General features: G+C 38.5%; 2 protein-coding genes across 2 annotated transcripts; one reads left to right on the plus strand and one right to left on the minus strand.

The window, feature by feature from the left end:
- Positions 1 to 4,643: 4,643 nt before the first annotated feature.
- Positions 4,644 to 8,452, plus strand: LOC307029720 (trace amine-associated receptor 13c-like; the record flags this gene model as incomplete). Its single annotated transcript, XM_079665801.1, has 2 exons — positions 4,644 to 4,801; positions 7,633 to 8,452. The coding sequence occupies 2 exons, from the start codon at positions 4,644 to 4,646 to the stop codon at positions 8,450 to 8,452; spliced, it is 978 nt and encodes a 325-aa protein (XP_079521927.1).
- Positions 8,453 to 12,831: 4,379 nt separating this feature from the next.
- On the minus strand, positions 12,832 to 14,034 carry LOC307029721 (trace amine-associated receptor 13c-like; the record flags this gene model as incomplete). Its single annotated transcript, XM_079665802.1, has 2 exons — positions 12,832 to 13,651; positions 13,865 to 14,034. The coding sequence occupies 2 exons, from the start codon at positions 14,032 to 14,034 to the stop codon at positions 12,832 to 12,834; spliced, it is 990 nt and encodes a 329-aa protein (XP_079521928.1).
- Positions 14,035 to 16,223: the final 2,189 nt, after the last annotated feature.

A 16,223-nucleotide genomic window follows, 5' to 3' on the forward strand; every position in this document is an offset into this window, starting at 1 on the left:
ACTTGCGTACCATGCTGCGAATGGATCTGGCCCTTCCTACATCCAGGACATGGTTAAACCGTACACCCCAGCACGTGCACTCCGCTCTGCATCAGCAAAACGGCTCGCTGCACCCGGAGAGGGACCCAAGTTCCCACCAGCCAAAACACGTGGGTTTGCTATCCTGGCTCCAAAATGGTGGAATGAGCTCCTCATTGAAATCAGGACAGCAGAAAGCTTACACATCTTCCGGCGCAGACTGAAAACTCATCTCTTTCGACTCCACTTCGAGCGATATAATTACTAACAAAGCACTTATATACTAATAAAGGACTGGCTTATCTAAAGCTAGTTGAGTAGCACTTGAAATGTTATGGCTCTATGAAACCTGATGTATTTGTGTCTTCTTGGTCGAATGCACTTATTGTAAGTCGCTTTGGATAAAAGCGTCAGCTAAATGCAATGTAATGTAATGTAACAATGGTTTGCATACATTCCCAGCATTCAAATAATATGTTATTCTTGTTTTAAGAGTGCATTTACTCACAAAACTTAATTTAAATATTTAAGAGTCTTATGATATGACGAAAAATGTTAAGCTTGTTCATCTTTCATTAATCTAATGGACTTTCTCATACATCCTAATATATATAATGTCTGCTATGGAGAGTGTAGTTACCCCTGGTTTAGGAGGTCTGTTAATTCAGATACTGCAGCCTGGCTCGTTTAACGCTGTACAGAAGAGAGTTTGGTTTAAAGATTGTTTTTAATCCTAATTGCTGGAGAAATAATGGAGAGATTTGATAAAAAAACAAAACACTTTGCAGCACTCATTCATCTATGTTGTAGCACAATAAATACCATATGAATAAAGAAAGAGAAAATAAAAACATTGTTTCTGGGGAATAATTCTTAAAATAACTTTGTCAAGAATGTTTTGCTTAAGTGAAAGTAATCACTCACTTTTTCTTATTAAAATATTCTATATTATATTGAGCTTGTTCAGTAACGAGCATGGTTTGCATGAACTTCATCATTTTGGGGTCAGCCTTTATTGCAACATTAATAGTATACCAGCGGTTTTCAAAGTGTGAGGCGCGCCTCCCCTGGGGGGCGCCAGAGAGCTTCAGGGGAGGCGCAGCGTGAGACACAAAAGAACGAGAAAAAGACGAGTAAAGTGACACTTGCCCACTTGTGGCTGTCTGTGGAGACCGAGTTCCCCCACCTCGCCAAAAAGGCTGTAAAAGTGCTCATTCCCTTCCCCTCCACCTACCTGTGTGAGTGCAGGTTTTCCGCATTGACTTTGATCAAAAGCAAGCACCGGTCAGGTCTGCAGCCAGAGTATGATCTGCGTTTATTCCTCTGTGCATCAAAGACGCAGACTCATTGTTCCCACTAAAGTAGGGGTGAGTGTAATAAGGAGGCAAAGTTGACGTTCAGTGTGTTACCGGGAGCATATAAGGATTTATCCACCATGTTGAAAATGTTAAAAAAAATATGTCTTGAGAACACGGCGTGCGGAAATATACGGGTCGTGCTGCAGCTAGATGTGCCTGCCCTCTGTAAGAAGGTGTCGGCGACTGACATGCAAGGAAGAACGGCTGTCCACAGGCTGTTCCAACTTTAACAACTGTATTAACTTCCAGGGTAGTGAATTGAACATGCAATTGTAATTGGGTGTGTGGTATATTTTCATGCACGGACACGCATGTTCCACAACACACAAACTGAACAACACTCAATTTTCCGATCGCTACCAGCGTCCTTGCGATCTTGTTATAATAACAAGTGCACGTTACTGATGCAATATGGTTGAGACCATTCGGGCTTATTCTAGAAGGGTGCAAGGAAAAGTCCAAGTAGTGGGGGAGTTTTATACAATATGTTTAAAACAGTTAAAAAAGTTATTGTTTAATATTTTAAGGAGGTGACGCTACTCAGCCAATCAAATCGGTGCAGTCAGCACGATAGATTCAAACACACACACAGAGACACGACAAGAGGAGAGAAACAGTCGGAGTAATTTCAAATGGTGGAAGGTAGACAGCGAAAATAGAGCATTTAATTACATTTTCTCTTACTGGACCTCTTTGAAATACAATTGAATACCCCTGCCTTATAGCAACAACAACAATAATAATAATAATAATAATAATAACAGCAATAATAATTGGGAGGGGGGGCGCGGCTGTTCTTATGTTCTCTGAGGGGAGGCTCACCTACCCACACTTTGAAAACCCCTGTAACTAGAGAATGCAATTCCTGAAGAAATTGCTATTGGGAATGCTTAATGCTGAAAAACTGACACTGAATTGCTATGCTGAAATGTAATGTGTAAGAAGAAAGTGAAGAATTTATATTAAAATGATACATGAACACTGGGGGCTTGAATGTTTGATAAGAGAAGAAAATAAAGTAAAAAAGCTTGGAAAAGCAGCAGAATATTTGAACTGCAAACTACCGAACTAACTTGATGGCGAATGATCTGTCGCCATGGCAACGGTATTTGATGACACCCCATAATACGCTTAGATGCGTTGATGGCTGCATCGTTACCAAACCTGTGAAGTTTTGGGCTGTTTGGAGCATTTTCACTGAAGTTATGAGAAAACCGTGTTTCATGGCGAGCATTGGCAACGGCATTTGAAGAAATCTCAAAACTGTCCCGTAGATGTCTTCACGGCTGGACTGTTAGCACACATGTGAAGTTTTAGCACTTTTTGACAATTTTCATAGGAGTAATAGTAATATCGTGTTTTATTGCAAGGGATGCATTGCCATGGCAACAGCTTTTGAGGAAAACTCACTAATGGCACATAGACATGTTGATGGCTGGAGCATTAAATGTCATCTGAAGTCTGGTGGTGTTTTGACCATTTTCATATTAGTTACAACATCTTGTTTTATGGCGAGGGATGCGTTTCCATGGAAAAAGCCTATGGTGAGATCTCAGATTTGGCGTAGAGCTGTTGAGGCATGGAGAGGTGATATACAAGCAAAGTTTGGGGGACGATCGGACCGTTTCCATTGGAGTTACAGCGGCATCGTGTTTTACGTCGAGGGATGCGTTTACATGGAAACGGCATAGATGACACCCCATAATTGACTTGGAGCTGTTGAAGGCAGGACCATTAACCATTATCTGAAGTCTGCTGCTGTTTTATGGCCAGGGATGCATTGCCATAGTAACACCACATTACTTAACATCAGATTTGATGTAGAGCTATGTTAACCATTATCTGAAATCTGATGCTCTGAGCATGTCAGTTGGAGTTATGACATCATCGTGTTCCATGACAAAGGTGTTTATATTTGAGCTAAGGACGTGTCCAGAGATCAAAGGTTTCCATGGTGATGTGCAGTAATCAGTGAGAGGAGAGAATTTCCATTGTTCTGAATGAGAGATAAACCTCTTACATGTGAACGTTTTGTTGAAGAACCGTAACAGATATCAGTGAAATTTCAAAGCGTGAAGCATGTCAAGGAACTTCAGCATCTGAAGTGCACTTTTTGTGTACTTTCGGGTTAATAATATGACCTTTTTGGCAGATTAACTAAAGGTGTGCGGCTGCTGTGGTGGGGAAAGATGAGGCTGAATTTACAATGGGGTTTAATGGAGACATTTTGAACGTTTTTGTCACTTCATGCCCTCAAGAGGCATTTTGTTTAATTATTTTGCTTAATTTATTTTTACTTTTCAAGCTACGAGATGTTTTCCTATATTTCTCATGAAAACTTATATCTCAGGAATGTAGGGTTTGGGAATTATGGCAGGTTTAAAAGAAAATATGAAGGCAAAATTAAATCTGTCCTCCACTCTGGCTGTGACATCACGCACTCTAAAATCTGAAGAAGGCCTCTTTACCAAGGTCTGAACAATGTTTAATATCTCTGAAAGTACGAATCAGATTTAAAAGTTGTGTTACACAAATAATGTCAGAAAGATGTGTAACATTTTAAAGTTGGAATGAGGTTTCTGAGTGAAAGTATGAAGGAGCAGTTAGCAGTTGAAGTTGCATGAAGATTGTTGAAGTCTGAAGAGTTTCTCCATTGACTTCCATGTAAACATTTTTGATGAATTATGGGATGTATCTCTGGAATTATGGAAGTTATGAATGAGAAAAGTAATAGCCATCGATTCCCGACCGAGCTAATCGTTTTGATGTTTGAACGGAGTTTCTGCGATGTGGAATGTGGTAGAAGAAGGGGTGCAAAGTAACCCGGCAGAATAATAAAGAATTTCGTGCGTAGGATAACAGATAGTTGAAATGTTGTATCAGCATTCCCACTAAAATATAATAATAATAATATTTGTTTTTTTAACTTTTACGTTTTCCAAAATTAATCATAATCCCTACAAACTGAGCCAAATTATTGAAAAAATAAATTAGGTTACATCAATCATACATTTCATTTAAACATAAATATCAATTCACATTAGTGAAGATACAATAAGATATTGACTGTCTGGTGCAATAGGCTTTTAATGGAGAAATAAAATCAACAGGTTGGTGTTTAATCCATAAGGTTCAACCCACTGTAAATGTTGGGTTACTTTAGGTTTTTCTTCGTCACAGTGAAAAAGGAGGAACGAGATAACGGTGAGTCTTTATGACAGAGAGTTCGGGTCACAGAGCTGCCTCTCGTCTGGTTTCTCTCTGAGGATGGAGACTGAACTCTGCTTCCCACACCTCCTCAACTCCTCCTGCAGAAAGCCTCTGCAGCACAGGGCCTTCATCTTAATTTACAGCCTGCTGGTGTGTATCTCCGTGCTCACCGTGGCTCTAAACCTGCTGGTCATCATCTCTATCTCACACTTCAGGCATGACCATTTACTAACAAGCATCACCTACAATGTTTAATGTCTTTACTTGCATGTCTCTGCACTTTATTTTACAGGAGTTGCCCTTTGCACAATAGAGATATTTCTTACATTAAGACATTCACATATATTGCATTCGGCATTAAACGTACTTGCTAGAAATGTTCCTACTCTGACTAATAACTCTGCAAACGTCTTTGATTATTGATAGTAATGTTGGAAGCTGCTGCGTGCTCTTTGACTTTCCTCCTCACACAGAACATAATAACTAGTACATACTGCGTAACATTAATGCACATCTTTGTGTGTGTCCTTTCTCGTACGTACTTTAAAAGTTAGCATATTCCTAAAAATAGTTTGCAGATTTCTGCACAATGCTGCCACTTTTAAACCGGCACAGCTTCCACTTGTAAATTCTGCGATACTGCACTTTTTTGTACAATAATTAGTAATATTCTTATTATATTTTTTTTAATGCATATTGCACAGAAGCTAGTGTGGTTGTTTGCAATGTTCATTTTAAGTCCTAGGCTCCTCCAACAATGAAAAATATACTTACGACATGGATAAATAGGAAGTAAAATAGTGCAAAAAGAAGAATACAATGGTGCAGTAAAATGAAGGATCTAGCAATCTTTGTACATCTTAGACGGAATATGATAAACCAGAATGTTAAATGTTAAAAATATTAAATGTACAGTAGAATACAAATACAACTGTAATGAAATATATACATATATAAACATGTTTAGCATTTTATTAGTACTCTTACTGCTATAACTTATAACTCTGCAACCATCAAAATCAATGATATCAATGTTGGAAGCTGCTGCATAATATTTGACTGTACTTCTTTAAAATATACAAACTGGTACTAAGTATATTTACATTAATGCTTGTGATGCCTTTGAGTCATTCCTTACACTCCATGTATGTAAAGAGTCTTTGAGAATTAGGAAAAGCGCTATACAAATCCCATGTTTTATTATTAATATTATTATTATTATTATTATTATTATTATTATTATTATTATTATACTGGAAGTTTTGCAAGTTCTTAATTTTTCTGCACAATGCTTTAAAAACTGCACAGCTCTTCCACTTTTGAAGTCGGCTCTAATGCCCTTTTGAGTCTCAGAAATGTGTCGTTTTCTTATTGTATTTTCAATGGTTGTATATTTATATCTCTTGTAAACTGTCTTTTTAGTTTAAGATGTAGAGGTTTAATTGTGTTATTGTGTTATGCACAAAAGTAGCTGTTATCTGAAGTCCTGCGCTCCTCCAACTATGCAACCTGCTTTATACTTAAGACATACAAAAATAAGAAGTAAAATAGTGCCATTAAAAAGTATGCAATTGATACAATAAATAAGTAAGATATGTACAGGTTTGATAGATAAGACAGAGAATGTAAAATAAAATACTGTACAGTAGAAACAAATCTGTAATCATATTTAAATATGTGTCTATAGAATAATCTGAGATGAAATACTTCTTTACTGTTAGAATAGTTTTAGGAATACATTTTATAATACTTCTATATTTGCTCTTAATTTAACACCAAAAATAGCAGAGTATGTGTAATATTACCTGTCAGTTTGACAGTTTTAGGAAAAGTTTGCATAATATTTCTAGATGTACTTAATGAGTTTATGTATGTACTGTTTGTGTAATAATACCTGGCATTAAAATCAAATTTCATTTATACTGTTTATCCCGATATACATTTCTCTGAGAGGGCTTTACACCGTGTACAGATACTAAATATAAATGATAGATTAAAATACAATATAATAAAATCACATTAACATATATTTGGTATGATTAATTCTGATTATGTTACAAATATATGCTTTATACATTTGATTTAATATAGCAATATAACATAATGTTACATTGCTATATTAAGATGTTTACTGCAATCAAATCAGAGTTTATTTATATAGCCCAATAATGTGTCAGTGGGCTTTACAGATTAACAAACATAGATGACAATGTACGATATAGAAATAAAAGAAAATTGTAAGAAACATGATAAGAACGTGAATTACAAATAATATAATAATAACAAAAAGACAGTAAAAATACAGATTCAAGGCTTTTATTGCCATGTGTACATAGTAGCTACAGTGTAGTTATGACAATGACATTCTTAGGTCACAGGCTCCTCCAACAGTGCAACACAATAACACAGATAATAGTGCAAGTAAATCAAATAAAATCAAATATAATAGAAGTAAACAATAAAGACTAAAGCAACTAAATAAAATACCATGAAATGTAGGACTCAGGAAGTCATGACTTTTTTGTGTATTTAACAGAATAATGTAATATATGTTCACTGGTGATATTCTTCCTCTCCAGTCAGCTGCGGGCCAATTAAAAGTAGGACACAGGCCGCATTTGGCCCCCGGGCCGTAGTTTGGACACCCCTGATGTAAAGATATATATTTGGTATAATACATTCTGATTATGTTACTGAGTCCAGTCACATTGCTTTATTAAAATGTAATCAAATCGAAGTTTTGTGTACAACATAGAAATGTTAAGAACATTACAAGCAACATGATAAGAACGTGAAATACAAATAAACATAACATTCAACAAAAAGAAAGTAAAAATACAAAAAGCAATTAAATAAAATACTATGAAATGTAGGACTCTGGAGGACAGAACACAAGGTAATCTGAATGCACGTGGACTTATTTTGTGTATTAGATAGATAGATATATTGATAGATAGATAGATAGATAGATTGATAGATAGATAGATTGATACTTTATTAATAATGTAATATGTTAATGTTCACTGTTGATATCCTTCCTCTCCAGGCAGCTGCACACCCCCACCAACGTCCTCCTCCTCTCTCTGGCCGTCTCAGACCTCCTGGTCGGCCTCTTCATGATGCCGCTTCAGATCATGCTCCTGAGGGGCTGCTGGGATCTCGGGAGCTTGATATGTCGAATGTACTCCTACACCTCCTTTATCCTCACCTCTGCCTCGGTGGGAAACATGGTGCTCATATCCATCGACCGCCACGTGGCCATCTGCGACCCCCTGAGTTACCCCACTAAAGTCACTCAGACGAGGGTCAAACTGTGTGTGTGTCTGTGTTGGGCCACCTCTGTTTTCTACAACGGCGTGATACTCATTGACTTTCTAAAACACCCGAATATATACAGTTCCTGCTATGGAGAGTGTATAGTCATGATTAACTTTATCACAGGGTCCGTGGATGTCATGTTGACGTTTGTCGGCCCCATTTCTGTCATCGTAGTCCTTTATATGAGGGTGTTTGTGGTGGCGTTGACTCAGGCTCGAGCCATGCGCTCTCATATTTCAGGCGTCAAAATCCAGAGTTCGATCAAGGTCACTGCCAAAAAGTCGGAAAGAAAAGCAGCCAGGACTCTTGGCATTGTCATAGTGGTGTTTTTAATTTGTTTCTCTCCTTATTTTTACCCCTCTTTTGGGGGACAAGACTTGATAACCGGCGTTGAGTTTTCAACGTTTGGGATCTGGCTTTTGTTTTGTAATTCCTGTGTGAATCCACTGGTGTACGCTCTCTTCTACCCCTGGTTTAGGAGGTCTGTTAAACTCATTGTGACTCTTCAGATACTGCAGCCTGGCTCCTGTGACGCCAACGTGCTGTAGAGGAGAGCGTGTAGTTTAAAGTATATAGAAAGTGTGATTTCCCTCATTAGCACTAAGGAAATGAGGACGGAATTTAATAACTTTGCAGCACAGGAACTTTAAAAAAAAACATTGGTAAATAAAGATCAGATTCCCCCAGCATGTTAGGCCGGCTCTGTTTTCTATAATGGTTTGATAAACTGCAAATAATGACTTTTGAAAAGCATAATAAACGTGTTTCTGGGGATTAAGTATTACCTTTTTGTCGAATAAGACATCCTAATAATCAAAAATAATAGTCATTAATATTTTGCTCATGAAAAATCTAATCTAATTTTAAGAACATATATCCAAACTGTTCTTATTGAATAAATCTATCTTATATATTTGGCAAGATTTAACCAGTAACAATGGTTTGACTTTGCATACATTCCCAGCATTAAAAGATCATTTTTTTCTTGTTTTAAGAGTGCATTTATCCACACAACTTAATTTAAACATTTAAGAGTCTTATGATATGACGAGAAATGTTAAGTCTTGTTCATCTTTGATTAATCGAATGGACTTTCTCATACATTCTAATATATATATAATGTCTGCTATGGAGTGTGTAGTTACCCCTGGTTTAGAACAAACTAAATGTTGTAGCACAATAAATACCATATGAATAAAGAAAGAGAAAATATAAATATCGTCAAGAAATAACTTTGTCAAGAACTTTGCTTAAGTGAAAGTAATCACTCACTTTTTCTTATTAAAATATTTTATATTGAGCTTGATCAGTAACGAGCATGGTTTGCATGAACTCCATCATTTTGAGGTACAGTGGGGCAAAAAAGTATTTAGTCAGCCACCAATTGTGCAAGTTCTCCCACTTAAAAAGATGAGAGAGGCCTGTCATTTTCATTCTAGGTACACTTCAACTATGAGAGACAGAATGGGGGGAAAGAATCCAGGAAATCACATTGTAGGATTTTTAATGAATTAATTGGTAAATTCCTTGGTAAAATAAGTATTTGATCACCAACAAACAAACAAGATTTCTGGCTCTCACAGACCTGTAACTTCTTCTTTAAGAGCCTCCTCTGTCCTCCACTTGTTAACTGTATTAATGGCACCTGTTTGAACTCGTTATCAGTATAAAAGACACCTGTCCACAACCTCAAACAGTCACACTCCAAACTCCACTATGGCCAAGACCAAAGAGCTGTCAAAGGACACCAGAAACAAAATTGTAGACCTGCACCAGGCTGGGAAGACTGAATCTGCAATAGGTAAGCAGCTTGGTGTGAAGAAATCAACTGTGGGAGCAATTATTAGAAAATGGAAGACATACAAGACCACTGATAATCTCCCTCGATCTGGGGCTCCACGCAAGATCTCACCCCGTGGGGTCAAAATGATCACAAGAACGGTGAGCAAAAATCCCAGAACCACACGGGGGGACCTAGTCAATGACCTGCAGAGAGCTGGGACCAAAGTAACAAAGGCTACCATCAGCAACACACTACGCCGCCAGGGACTCGAATCCTGCAGTGCCAGACGTGTCCCCCTGCTTAAGCCAGTACATGTCCAGGCCTGTCTGAAGTTTACTAGAGAGCATTTAGATGATCCAGAAGAGGATTGGGAGAATGTCATATGGTCAGATGAAACCAAAATATAACTTTTTGGTAAAAACTCAACTAGACGTGTTTGGAGGAGAAAGAATGCTGAGTTGCATCCAAAGAACACCTACTGTGAAACATGGGGGGGGAAACATCATGCTTTGGGGCTGTTTTTCTGCAAAGGGACCAGGACGACTGATCCGTGTAAAGGAAAGAATGAATGGGGCCGTGTATCGTGAGATTTTGAGTGACAACCTCCTTCCATCAGCAAGGGCATTGAAGATGAAACGTAGCTGGGTCTTTCAGCATGACAAATATCCCAAACACACCGCCCGGGCAACGAAGGAGCGGCTTCGTAAGAAGCATTTCAAGGTCCTGGAGTGGCCTAGCCAGTCTCCAGATCTCAACCCCATAGAAAATCTTTGGAGGGAGTTGAAAGTCTGTGTTGCCCAGCGACAGCCCCAAAACATCACTGCTCTAGAGGAGATCTGCATGGAGGAATGGGCCAAAATACCAGCAACAGTGTGAAAACCTTGTGAAGACTTACAGAAAACGTTTGACCTCTGTCATTGCCAACAAAGGGTATATAACAAAGTATTGAGATGAACTTTTGTTATTGACCAAATACTTATTTTCCACCATCATTTGCAAATAAATTCTTTAAAAATCAGACAATGTGATTTTCTGGATTTTTTTTTCTCATTTTGTCTCTCATAGTTGAGGTATACCTAGGATGAAAATTACAGGCCTCTCTCATCTTTTTAAGTGGGAGAACTTGCACAATTGGTGGCTGACTAAATGAAGCTTAGCGTAAATTCTTTCAGGAAGACTGGTAGACTTCAGGCCGCAGCTGCTTATAATCAGCTCATCACGGGCGTTCTCTTTAACCTATTACATTCACCTCATTCTCCAGCAGCCAATCACCGAGCTGCAGCCAAACTTTAAAATGGTTCTCCTCTCTCCTGCAGTCAGCTGTGATTTCAGGTCGTCATGCTGCCGCCCGCCTCCTCCCCGTCCACCTCCTTCATCATATCCAGAGCCAGGAGAGTTATCCAAAGACCTCATCACAACTCCTCTTCATCCCATCTCCTCATCAAATCCAGATCTTCAGCATCATCACCAGTGTCTAGACCCCGAGGGGTTCTCATATGCTCACGGCTGCATTTCCCCCTTTAGATATACGATTTCAGGATCGGGGTCTAATCGCCAAAGACTTAACATTTATTATGTGACATGTGTCAATAAATGAAGTCTCTCCTGATTGAAATACTTTTTTGCCCCACTGTATATTAGTTGTTAAGGTTAATTTGACCTTCAGTTAAATCCATATCTTTAACATAATCTATTAAGGACCTCTATTATCTAAATGCTATGCTGTTTAGCCTTTAATCAGTCAAATATATATATATTTTTTGTTACCTGTGTCTTTCACCAGATCATAAAAGTGGAAATATTATTCCTTTTTTTTTGTCTCTAAAGTCACCAACCCTGTATTGTATCACTAGATGTGCACCTTCAACTTATATTTTCACACTTTATTTTCCCTTGTCATCCTCTATAAAAACACATTAACATTCATAACATATGTACATTGTAACGTATAGCATCACTTATGCTTTACTGAACTTCCTGTTAATTGTTTAATATATTAGTATAGGTACTTCTGGTTGGTTGCTTAATACATTGTATTGACCTGCACCTGAACTCTGCTGCACAATGGAAATAAAGTTGAATTGAATAACATTGAATAAGAACATAATTTCCTTTCTCTAAAATACCTTAAACTTGTATATGAACATTATAATGTTTTATTCTGACCAACTGAAATAACCTTCAAGAAAAAGGAGTTTTCTCTTCATCAAGTTATTGGCCCTTGTGCAGAATTAGTGGTTTTGCATTTTGTGCTTTAAGTACAATTATGAATGCAGGATTTACTAACAGTGTGGTGTCACTGAGATTACCCCAAAGATTGATTTTATTTATGGATATAGAAAACAATCCAAGGATAACATGGAAAGTGAGAATGCTTATTTCCAACATGGTTACTGATATTATCACATGGCGCGTATTCCAACAAAACATTTACAAAATCCTGAACACAATGACCAACACAAAGCAAATACAGCAATCCTACAACAAGATGAATTTCATAACCCTCTCCTCGTCTCTTGTAAAGCACTTAAAGACGAGCATAAGAAGCAATTATTTTAAAATACAATAATAAACAGTAAGTTAAAAGAGTAAAGTAAAATAAGATTACCCAGAACCTGCCCATTACACTATTAACTATTACAAATGTGAAAGCCCATCCACTGCTGGAACATTTTACATTTCCTTTTTCATAAAGAATATATCCGTTTAAAGACCATGTTTTCATTCCTCTTTAATCCTCGACATTTATCTGACAGCTTCAGTATCTCTTCAATAGTCAGTTTCTGATAATTAGTACAAATACATGAAACAAATCCACTTTCATGTACACATTAAAGATACAACTTTGCTGATACAATTCACAAGCTGTACAGTATGTACATTACAAACAGGTGCAACATCAGACTGATAATCACATTCAAACATCAATCATTTAAAACTAAAGTATATTATATTCTGAAAGGGAAGATTGTTCAGAATGAGTAGTTTTAAGTGGAATTAAGAATGCATGTATTTGACTTGTAACAGAGTTTTCCTACGTTGTGATATTACTTAAATGAATAAATATAAGTATGTTGTACACTCCTGCAAACTATTACATTTCCCCTTTCATCAAAAACAACTTTTAAACAACTCAGTGTGTCACTATAGTATTTGAGCCTCGCGGGAACCAGGCTTCAGTATCTGAAGTGTCAGGATGAGTTTAATGGATTTTCTGAACCAGGGGTAGAAAAAGGCATAGATGACCGGGTTCAAACACGAGTTAAAATGTGCCAACCAGATCTCAAAAGCTGCAGACGAAGCGTCGACGGAAGTGTCTTCGCCTGCCAGGGCGGGGAAATAATACGGACAGAAACAGAACAGAAACACAACGATAACAATACCGAGAGTCCTGGCTGCTTTCATCTCTTTTTTCTTCACGGTTACTGTCCCTGAACGCTGCGCTGTTACAGCTGCAATATGGGAACGCATGGCTCGAGCCTGAGACAAAGCCACGATAAACACCCTCGAATACAGAACTATGATGACAGTAATGGGTATGATGAAGGAGAAAACCAGGTCAATAACTCCTGCAATGTAGTTAATGACAACAACGCACTCTCCCAAACAAGAGTTAGACCGGCCCGGCTTTTCTAGGTGATCGTACAGAAGCAGAGGTCTGTAGAAAACAGAGACAATCCAACACAGACACACCAGGATTTGTGCTCTCCGCTTTGTGACTTTGGTGCCGTAATGCATCGGGTCACAAATGGCTATATAGCGGTCAACAGATATGAGCACCATGTTTGCTACCGAAGCAGATGTGACGATGTAGTCGATAACGTAATACAGAGTGCACACGATGTCACCGAGAAACCAGCAGGCCTCGATGTAGATTATTTCAACGGGCATCAGCAGGAGGCCCACAAACAGGTCGGAGACAGCCAGGGAGAGGAGGAGGAGGTTGGTGGGGGTGTGGAGCTGCCTGGAGAGGAAGAATAGCATAAAGACAGATATTGTAATTATAAAGAACAACAATTGTATTAAGACTTGAACAATACAAGAAGGCAAAGGAAAAAAGCAACTTTTCTGTCATTTCTAAGTTTGTTCACTCCTAAATGTTCACTACGATTCACCAGATCAAATCAATTTCATCGTAATGGTCAATATTTGTACTATTGATAACATAAAAGTTTGCCTGAAGTGTGAGATGGAGATGATGACCAGCAGGTTAAGAGCCACAGTGATCAGAGAGATGGATGAAAGCAGGACATAGATCAGCATGGCCTGAGTGTACGGATGTGTTGGTTTCTTGCAGGAGGAGTTGAGTTGTGGGTAGCAGAGTTCATCTCCATCTAGGCTCTCCATCCTCAGAGAGAGAGAGAGAGAGAGGAAGCTAAACCATAACCTGCAGAAATCTGTCAAGAACTGTCTGTCGCGCAGCTCTTTTATCCCTCTCCTTCCTTTCCTCCTCCAGCTTAAGTTTCTTTTAGTTGGAGAGCATTGTCCCTCCTCCCTCCATCTTTCCATCATATATTTTTTCCACAGTGTATTATCGCATTGTCATCTCAAAGTATACAAGCTTTATTTGGTTATCAAAATGATATCTGTAGTGATACATACCGGTACCCCTAAAATGAGGTTTCATCCGAGATGATCCTTTCTTGGCTTAGTGTTGGTTCGGAGTTGGTCGAACTTAAAAACTTACCTTAGCACCAGATTGCTTTTCCACCAACCAAAGTCTGACAGGCGCCATGACATGATGTCACCGTGTACGTTCATGCTTTTCCCAGCAAAACCAGCAGGAATTTCACTCACAAAAAACAACAAAGGCTGACTGCTTCAAAGCAGTGCTTCAGTTGCTTTGATTCAATTGCAAGCACAACTTCTCCAACACTTTACTTCTCTGTATCATACTTGCCATGAACTGTTTTGGATATGTCACTCTTGGTGATGGCAGGAAATAAAAACGTTGATCGATTTGACACATTTTTGGGGCCGAGAGCCTGTGCCGTTGCAGTGGAAATACTGGTTCAAACCTTTCCTGCGTCTACAAACTGGAACTGCCTCGATGAAAAAACACTATTGTACACCCTTTCCCACTCAAATTAGACATGTTCTTGTACCGTGCTGAAGCTACAGTAGTTTGATTCAGAGTCGTTTCAATTTGCCAACTATTTAAGAACCAGTTTGCTTTTCCACCAACCAGAGCCTGAGAGGAGCCAAGTTTCATTTCACACACAGTGAAATGTGACCTCTGCATTTAACCCATCCTAGTACTAGGAGCCTAAATGCAGTCCACACTCCATATTTAGGTCTGTCCGGGCAATTGAACCAGCGACCCTATGGTTCACAGTCACTGCCGGACTAAGAATAGCAGACTACGCTAGAGCCTTGATTATGTTGCTATTAAACTTACAAAGCTATTAAATAGCAATATATACTTTTTCAACTTTATACTGTTCTCCAGAGTGATGTGGCTAATAGTCCGGCTCTACTTTCCCCCGCCTCTGACGTATCGGCTTTGCCGTTGATCTTGAAGCCGGCTGGGTAGATTGTCGGTTCACGAGTTGAACCAGTTTTAAGTGCCAGGAGCCGGCTCTCTTGGTGGAAAAGCACTATGGGTGGACAAAGAATGGGACGTTGTAGTATAGCCTTCCTTTTATAATAGTAGTTAATTAGAGCACTTCTCTTTCTTCCCTCATGTGATTATGAGTGGGCTTGCAGGTCTTTCTGTCCTGCTGCTGAGTTGAATTGCTTCCTGGACCACGTGGTTCACTGGCTTTGTGACGCTGAGGCCTGGTTTAGGAAATCGTATCTGTGGCAGAAGGCGCCATCGCTTGGGAAAACATCTGTCGAAGGTGAAGGGTCCCACATGCTTCTCTTCTAGATAGACATACTGTAGTTTGAGTGTTTAACCTTAGCTTTTTGAGGCTTTCTGCAGGTTCTTAGAAAGTCCTAAATCAAATAGTTTAACATGTAGGCCTGAATGGTCTTAAAATGTCTTTAATATGATTTAAAAGAAAAGAAAACACTATCAAATTAAAGACTTTCTCATGCATATAAAAGGAGCCCATCACTAACTTGTTGACTATCATGCAACCCTTACAGCTGATTTAAGGTTTGGCTTTATTAAGACTATATTTTGCTTTCATTTGCTGCACATGGGGCAACATCATACATTGAATTGTGTATCACCAATATGAAGCCTTTAGTTCGGTATTTTGGCCTTTTTGGAACCAGAAGGGACAGACAGGATTGAGTTAAGTGCAAACGAAGTGAAACAAGAAATCTTAAGGTGACCAAAATGCTAAAACGCACTGTTGTGAACTGAAAACACACTTTTTAAAGTTAGATTAAAGGTGTAAGCCGTTGTAGAGACCTGTCAATCAAGGAAGTGAAGCTCTAAAGCATACCCTGCTCTTCCGGTGTATTTAACTTTAAATACAACCATCTAATTACTTCATATTACCTTAATTTCTATGTGATTCGGCTGATCGGATCCTTTAAGCAAAAACCCATCATGCGTAAATATGCTGAGTCACACATGTTTCGTC

The sequence above is a fragment of the Notothenia rossii genome (genome assembly GCF_949606895.1).
Source record: "Notothenia rossii genome assembly, chromosome: 2".
Classification (NCBI taxonomy): domain Eukaryota; kingdom Metazoa; phylum Chordata; class Actinopteri; order Perciformes; family Nototheniidae; genus Notothenia; species Notothenia rossii.